This window comes from Limulus polyphemus, unplaced genomic scaffold, assembly GCF_000517525.1.
Source record: "Limulus polyphemus unplaced genomic scaffold, Limulus_polyphemus-2.1.2 Scaffold2116, whole genome shotgun sequence".
NCBI classification, from domain to species: domain Eukaryota; kingdom Metazoa; phylum Arthropoda; class Merostomata; order Xiphosura; family Limulidae; genus Limulus; species Limulus polyphemus.
Genome location: NW_013667726.1, coordinates 5,161 through 14,246, shown reverse-complemented (window position 1 = coordinate 14,246; position 9,086 = coordinate 5,161). Strand labels below are relative to the sequence as shown.

General features: G+C 29.3%; 1 protein-coding gene across 1 annotated transcript in view; it reads left to right on the top strand.

Annotated features, from left to right (window-relative positions):
- Nucleotides 1-7,992, top strand: part of LOC106465994 (cytochrome c oxidase subunit 5A, mitochondrial-like) — a 16,254-nt gene extending 8,262 nt beyond the window's left edge. The window contains exons 2-4 of the mRNA XM_013926244.2: nucleotides 862-1,103; nucleotides 5,514-5,685; nucleotides 7,828-7,992. Coding sequence (XP_013781698.1) covers nucleotides 862-1,103; nucleotides 5,514-5,663 — 392 coding nt within the window. The 3' untranslated portion in view covers nucleotides 5,664-5,685; nucleotides 7,828-7,992. The remainder of the gene's footprint in view (nucleotides 1-861; nucleotides 1,104-5,513; nucleotides 5,686-7,827) is intronic.
- Nucleotides 7,993-9,086: the final 1,094 nt, after the last annotated feature.

Genomic DNA, 9,086 nt, shown 5'->3' with positions numbered 1-9,086 from the left:
CCAAACCAGTACAGAGTTTAATTACTGAAAATTAGCAGATAAAATATATAGTTTTTTTTTAAGAAATGTATGATAACTATCCGGACACTATAAAGATTTTGCATGTGAAATTTCGAAATTTCTTGATGCATAAAAGTATTTCTAATATTCAAATGAAAATTACTTTGCATGATAGATTAGGCAAGATGTGAAAAGAAAAAAAGGCATGAGAGAAACATTGCTGTACAAACCTTAAGTCTTAATGAAATAAAATTAGATAGTTACATATGAAAGCATTGTAATATTTACTGATAAACTGCTAAATTTTGTTAACATTTGCTTACTAATTTAAAAGTTATAGAGTGAAAACTATAACAAACATGAAATGGTTATGAGGTCGGTCTCAGGGACTGAGCCCAGGTTGAAAGAGTTAACAATATAACTAATCTGCTTGTATTATGTATTCCCTTCAGTCACTTTCATGATCAGGAGGTGTGTAAAAGAAATGCCAAAAGGCATTTTATTCCCTTTCCTATTTAACAACTCAACGCACATACAAGGCATTATTATGAACCTGTAAGGTATCACACAAGTCGTAAGCATTTAGGTGCTTTTTGATTAAAAAAGTCACTCCTTCCCCTCTTTTGTTTGTGGTCTTGCAAAACAACTTAAAATATTGTAATCCTCATTTAACTGTGACTCAGCAATACCAATGACATTACATTTGCTAAGAACAACCAAAGCTTCTAAATCTGTGCTTTAATTGATATACTGTTAGCACAGTACTATTGTAGTAATATTCATTGATACTTTAGTAGAAAAGGTATATTAAAAGTTCCAGATTCTTCTTGATATTGACATTTTTTCACCATATATACTCAGTTTCAGCTGTGTGCATCAGATCCATGTCAAAACATTCATCAGAAACTGAGGAAGAGTTTGATGCAAGATATGAAGCTTACTTTAACCGGTCAGATATTGATGGATGGGATGTTCGTAAAGCAATGAATGACTTACAAGGTATGGATCTTGTTCCAGAACCCAAGATAATCAGTGCTGCTCTTAAAGCTTGTCGTCGAGTGAATGACTATGCTCTGGCTGTTAGATTTTTGGAAGCTGTGAAGGTAAGATTCTCTACAAAGCTGCTTCTAAATCTTAAGTATGGGTAAATTTGATGCATGTGTTCATAATGTAAGAGCACTGAAAGGGAGAAGAAACTTGTTGTAGGTAAGAGTAAGAAATCATTGAATTGTTTCTTACTATATACAAAATTTGACTACCCTTGTGGTGCATATTACTATTTATACAAATAAATTATATTAATATGTCTTCATTATTGATGCCAGAAGACCTGTTACATGTGTTATTTTGGGATCCAGTGACTTGAGGAGCTAATTTCTCAAACAACATGTTAGTAAATTAATCTTTGATATCAGAAAAATGTTATTTTTTTGTATGGAAAGTGAAAGAAAATTGACTGGTTTAATTTGCATTTCTTGATAAGCATATGCTTAATTTAGCTAAATTTTGATTGAGACGTTAAGAGTTGTGTATTTGCTTTATGAAAGCTTGTTATTAGTACATGTAATATTATAAATACACACTGTATACATTAACTTTCAGTATATCTTTGTTTATATACTTGATGATCAAAATAACTGTAAAAATTAATATATCTACATGTTGGTTTAAGCTGCTTTTCTAAACATTTGCAGATAGGAATGCAAAAGGTGTTTATAAACGTTCTGTAATTTTGTTACTTTTACATACCTATGTGTAATATTCCATATATACAACAGAGGCTTGTGTTAAAAACTTGTTAGTTTCACCCTAAATAGTAGCTTGCTCTTATTGGAAGTTAATTATATAAGTTCAGAAGTGTATTTGCAATTATTCACCATGTTAGAGTGTTTCATATGATGACTGCAAATGACAAATGTTACAACTTTTGTTATGCTGAAATGTTGTCACTAGGAAATGGGGGAAAAAAATATAGAATACAGTGGTCTAACAACAATCAAAAAACTTAGAAAGTATAATTCAAAAGTCTTTAAATCAAATACATTTACAGGTAACAATTCATCAAATAGAATTCTTTTGCTGTGTGGAAATGAATTTTGGATTAGTTTCAGTGAAATAGTTAATTTGAAAAAACACAGTAGATCAGGAAACTGCCTTTTATTGTTCTTAACTATCTCAAAGAACCAGCAATTAAAAATTTTATACTATTCACAAGATAGAGAATACAAGTTTGATAACATTTTTAGAAATAAACTTTTCTTTTAACCAAACTAACTTTCAGATTACCTTTTAAATGTTTGGAAGTTTCAGCCAATTAGGATTCAAATATAACAATAAAGACAGATGGGTGCAACTACTTTGTATTTTAGAAAACTGTTATATACGTGTGGGCTACATAATCATATTCCTTAAATACGCAAGTTGAAAATGTTTATTTGTTGCATTTGGCCTTTGCTTAGGAAAATATTAATTAATTTTTCATCCAGGTAACATTTTAATTTGCCTAATTGCATTTCCCCTCAGTCAACCACTAGCAAATTGTAGCTAAGTTTTTACTTGTCATAGAGTGTCCCCATTCATCCACTATAGAAGATTCTGATGACCATTTCTACTTTGATAATGATACTCCCACCAAGTAGTCATCATTATGTTTCTTTGAAAGTCAGAGAGGGCTTTGCATTTACCCATTGTCTTGCAAACATTACTACATTTCTGCATTTACATCTTTAGTAATCAAAGTGGCACATCATAAAATCATTTTGCACATACAAATAAATGGAGTGTTATATATAAACATTTGGGGAAGGGGTCTTAATAAAATAATCAGACAATGTATATGCAAAAGTATGAAACCAGAAATTAACATTCAGTAAGGAAAATGGTCGAGTCCAAAAAATATCTAATGAACATAACTACCAGTTTCTTGTTTTCATATTAATTTAGCCTCACAGTCTTTTTACTATGTTGAATATGTGCACATTAAGTTATGATGAGCTGGCAATCCAAGAAAACTGTTTTTGATTTTACATGTTTTTCTGCTATAATTATGATAAATTGTTTTAGCTACCTGCAATATATAGTTAATTCAGTCTTCCACAGAAATAGTTTGTCATATTGTGTACTATTCATATAACAATACAAGCCTAATAAAGCATTTGTCAACAAAATTATACATTTTTGTTCAAAAGAATAATTATTGAAACAAAAGAATCTTTAGCACTTCTTGAGAATATTTTTTCTATTGTTAGTATTGTGGCCAAATATGCATGGGTGTACTGAGTGACAGAGATCCCTTTGTTGGGGATTTCTTTCTAGTTTTCTGTATTTACTCTTTTCATAATGTTGCACAGTTTTTAAAAACATTCATATGAAGTGAAACTATATGTTATGTTTCATGAAGCTAATTTGTTGTAAAGTGGTCTTTAATTACTCTTAACTATAATTTAGATGGGACTTGTATACTCTGAATTATCCAGCTGTAGTGATACATTTATATAGCAAATATAGTAATACACTCACTTCATGTAGAAAACTGGAGTGTTATAAACTAGATTAAAAGGTAAGTCATCATTTGATTAGTTGCAAAGTAGATTTCAGAGCATATCATACTAAAAGTAATGAGTTTCTCTGTTTTTACTGTTATTAGCTACACACTGAATTTGTCATAAACCTTATTGTTTTGTATGGTAACATGGAAATACTTCAGTTTTAATTAATTTTACATATATGTATGTATAAAACTAGTTACCTTAGTTAGTAAGAAAATAATATTACTTTAATTATGTGTAATAAATTAGGCTAGTTGCATGATAGGTTTATATGGATGAGTTATATACAAACATAAAAGCAGGTTTGGGATTGAACTTTTAACTTTTTATTTGACAGTCCAGCATACTCATCACTAACCCATGACCAGTTATTAATCTTTAAATAAAAAAAAATGCAAAATATTCCAACAATGATAAATCTATAATGCAATAAAGTTTTATGTTACACAGCTTTTTTGAATTTGCTTTTGTTTGAATATTATGAGTTTCTTTGATTTATAGATTAAGAACTTATAATGGTCTAGTTGATTAGCATGTTGGACTGTCAAATAGAAGGTTCAGAGTTCGAGCCACGATATGCTGCTGGATACACATAGACACTGCTCTTTCAGCTGTTGGGGAATTATAACTGTGACAGTTAATTCTTTTATTTTGTTAAGAGTAATTGAATATTAATTGGTAGTGCTGTTGGCTGATCACCTGTCCTATGGTCAGTTTGATCAGCAGTTATAAATTAAGGATGGCTACTGTTGTACCATAGAGGCCTCTGAACTGGTCATTTAGCCTACTTGTATATGTGACATAAGGTGCTATTTAGATTAATGATGCCTAAATATGACTAACCAACATGTAAGCCAAAAAGTATTTTCCACAACATGGTTTTAAAAACAAATGATATTAATTGGTGAATGAACATCATTGCCAGTTTATGCTCAGTAATTTCCTTTTTTAAAACTGTATTACAGTTACATTTTTAATTGGGTTCTATCCATTAACATTTAGAGTAAAACTTGTATATCTCTGATAGAAATTAGCCAAGTGAAGCACAGTTTGTGTAGATCATTTCATGATCTAAAAAACAACTGTGTGCTTGCAGAGAGCATTTGAGAATATACTTTTTTTAAGCACCTGTTTGTAAAGTGGCTTGTAAGACTTGTGTTGTTCCTGAAAATGATGAGTAGAAAATACCATAACTATCAGGATTATTATTTACAGCTGTTTGTTGCCACATACATTTTGTTTGAAAATAATTATTAGGAACAGTATGGTGTGTGTTTAGTAATTCTGTTACATTTCTGTAGATTTTCCTGATATAAAATGACATTAGAATGCTGATTAAGTAAATAAATGTGATGGTGGGGTTGTGTATATATATATATATATATATATATATATAAAATAACTTATTCATATGACCTAATACTTGTATAGTTTTATTATTTTAACTCTGTAATTGCAAGACTTAAATGTATTATCTGTGTTATTTTTTTATTAATGTATATACAATGTTTCAATGAATATGAAAGTGTAATGTATGATGCAGTTACTAGTGGGCTCTGAGTTTAGGGATTTACTGTAGTAATATCACACTGTAATGTTAGACATGATGATATACTATTTAGGATAAAGTATCTTATTTTCAATTGTTAATTGATATGAAAACAAAGCAATATAAGTATAATTTAAGAGGTGTGAAATGTTATATTTAAAATGGGTAGATTAACTAAGTTAATCAGGATGAGAGTGTAAATCAATAAACAAGCTTTCTTCATGTATTAGGTGTAAAAATTGCTCACATAAGTTTTTTTTTTTTTCATTTCAAGTGTAGAATAAAAATTTAGTATTAATCAAGTGGACATTATTGCAAGATTCAGAGAGCATAAGCTTACCTTACTGCTTAACTTTATAGTTTTAGAATTTATATTGTACCACATGTATGTTTATATAGTTTTTATTATAATGCAGGATAAATGTGGTAACCGGGTAAAAGAGATTTACCCATATATCATCCAGGAGGTTCGGCCTATTCTAGATGAACTGGGAGTCAACACACCAGAAGAAATGGGATATGACAAACCTGAACTTTATCTGGAGAGTGTTTATGACATTCATTGACCACACAACATTAGGGTTAAATGTATGTCATAGGTTGTCTTATATTAATTATTTGTAGTGGCTTTGATTGTATTTCAAAGTAATATTCAGCTACAAGGATTTTCAGTTTTAATTAGTCAGTATCTACAGTTTTTTATACCTAAGTTATTTGTGTTTATATGTGATACTTATATAACAGCTTTTTGTGTGAAAATATTTATGTTTGAAATCTGGGAAGTACCTCATAAATTTTGGTAATAAATACATAAGAAAAAGATAAAAAATAGAATATAAAAGAAATAGTTAAAGTGCTTCAACATTTCACTGGTGTTAACCTGGTTTGAAGTACCAACATATTTTAACTGTTCTTTTCTATCCAGTTTTTTAGTTGTTGTGTATCTTATTTAATATTTATGTTTCCTCAAGACATATTTTACAGTTGTGGGTACATCAACAACTTTGTAATGGAAATGCTTGACTATTGAGTATTTATTAGTATATTATTGTATAGTCTTTTTCATATTAGTCACTATGCTTTGGTAAAATGTCTAGTGAAAAGATGAAAATACCACTCATTCGTCAAAGTCAAACCAAGAGAAATCTCGTAGTAAAAAAAAATATTTATGTTGTTAATGTATGGCAGACACATGAAATACTAGGTTACAAAATTAAACATGCAAGATTTGGTTGTTAATGTATGTCAGACACATGAAATATTAGGTTACAAAATTAAACATGCCATATTTGGTTGTTGATGTATGGCAGACACATAAAATACTAGGTTACAAAATTAAACATTCAATATTTGGTTGTTAATGTATGGCAGACACATGAAATATTAGGTTACAAAATTAAACATGCCATATTTGGTTGTTAATGTATGGCAGACACATGAAATATTAGGTTACAAAATTAAACATGCCACATTTGGTTTTTAATGTATGGCAGACACATGAAATACTAGGTTACAAAATTAAACATGCAATATTTGGTTGTTAATGTATGGCAGACACATGAAATATTAGGTTACAAAATTAAACATGCCATATTTGGTTGTTCATGTATGTCAGACAATACATCAACAACCAAATATGGCATGTTTAATTTTGTAACCTAATATTCCATGGGCAGACACATGAAATACTAGGTTACAAAATTAAACATGCCATATTTGGTTGTTGATGTATGGCAGACACATGAAATACTAGGTTACAAAATTAAACATGCCATATTTGGTTGTTGATGTATCACAGACACTAGGTTACAAAATTAAACATGCTATCTTTGAGGTGAAAAAATAGATTTATTCTCATAGCAGAAAAGTAAGGCATTTTATTTATGTTTTTATATGTATTTTAATAGTTTTTAGTTCTTGATATGTGACCCCCAAAAAGTTCGTACAAAAATACTAGCATATATTCAGTGTCTGGTACATACCTTCTGTATGGTCTCATTGTTTTAAGTGTAAACATTATGTGTTTTGTTATTATCTTACAGTTGTACCTATGTTAGAAAAAAACAATTGTTAGGAACTTAGATAACAAATATGATGTTAAAGCAAGAAATGCCTAGTTGTCATCTTTAGTTCTTTTGAGTTTTATGTTGTTGAATAGGCAGTAAAAAACTTTGTTCTGAGAATATTAACCATGGTACTATACATAATAAAAGTTTTGGTTATAATTAAATGATTTTATTTAATGTAGGAGGAGAGATTTTCAGTTACATTTATATTAATGAAATATACATACAATAATTTTTGAGTGAATTTCATATGTAAACTTTCTGCACTGAATATTCTTAAACTGAATTGTGTGTTGGAGGCTTTTAGTGACTGCTTATTCTTGGTAATTCAACACATCTTGGCAGCTGAGTGAATAAGACCTTTTATCAGTTTTTATTTTTTCTCCAAGATATATCATTAGAAGGAACAAAAAAGGAAATGTACATCTACTTGCTGTTAAAAACAAGACTGTTATTTCTTATTGTGTCGAAAGACGGTACAAATTCATTAAACAAAAAAAAATCAGTGTAAGATCAACCATTATGCTTTCAAATGATATGGTGGCATTTGGAAACAGTTTTTACAGGCAGTTTCTGCTGCTCTTGTGTGCTTTACATGTAATAACTCACTTTTATTCTGACATTTCAGGATAGATTGCATAAATATTTCTTCTTTTTTTTTCAGGCCAATACTGGTCCATTATTTATGTCAAGAAATTTATTGTAAAGGATCTAATACCAACCTATTGAAAACAAGAAATCAAGTCTTGATTAGAAAGTGGAGTTCATAATTGACTAGTAATAGAAAACATTGGACTTGTGAATAGTGAAATAAAACAGTTAGTAAAAACTTGTTTTGTTTTTTTCATAATAGTGACATATGTACACATACTTTCTTGCTATGTGGAGGCCCAAACAGCAATACTTGATATTTTGTCCATCTATAAATGAAAGTATGCTTAAACCTATTAAATAAGTGTTCACTTTACCTAAAAATACAATACAGAATTTTAGGCTTAATTTACAAATTAATTAAGATCTCAGTTTAACTATAATTTATAAAGTAAATTGGTCCATCTCGCTGTCCCATCCTCTGAACTAAACTCTTATCATTCACATAGTTATCAAGCTTTCTCTTAAACTCACTTAAATTTATTGCCTCCACAACATCCAAAGGCAACCCATTTAACAAATTAAACAAATACAATCTGAAGAGTAGTTAATCGTCTCTTCATGTTTTAAGGATTATATTGTTTACTTGAGTTTATCTTAGATCCATTAGTTTAAATTCAGTTTATAGGTAGGTTATAAATTAGGCTAAATACAATGTATTTTTAATATTCGTATTACATAAGCATGAAATAAAGTAAAGACTAGTTATTTGTCACTGCTAAAAATTAAAGATTATATTAGTGGAATGGATTTCTCCTTCCAACTTGACTGTGTAGTTGAACTATACAGCCACAATAGGTTTTGTAGAAAACAAAAGAAATAAAGCTAGACTATGTTTGCTGCTTAAATTGTTTAAAAATGTTAAAAACAAAAAATTTTTACTACATATGTATAATGGTTGTTTTAATTAATCTGAATAACTTCTTTTTTTTTGTTACAAGTAAAGTAAGATTGAACTTGCATGACAGGTTTCTTACCAACCCCTAAAAAATTGCTCTTTCAGGATAGATCCTCACCTATTTGAAAGTAGTAGAATTATATTGACAAATAAGGTTTTCTACCAACGTGGAAAATAAGATCACACATGCAAGATACCTTTATAAACCTGAAAAGTAAAATCACACATGCAAGATACCTCTATAAACCTGAAAAGTAAAATCACACATGCAAGATACCTCTATAAACCTGAAAAGTAAAATCACACATGCAAGATACCTCTATAAACCTGAAAAGTAAAATCACACATGCAAGATACCTCTATAAACTGGATAA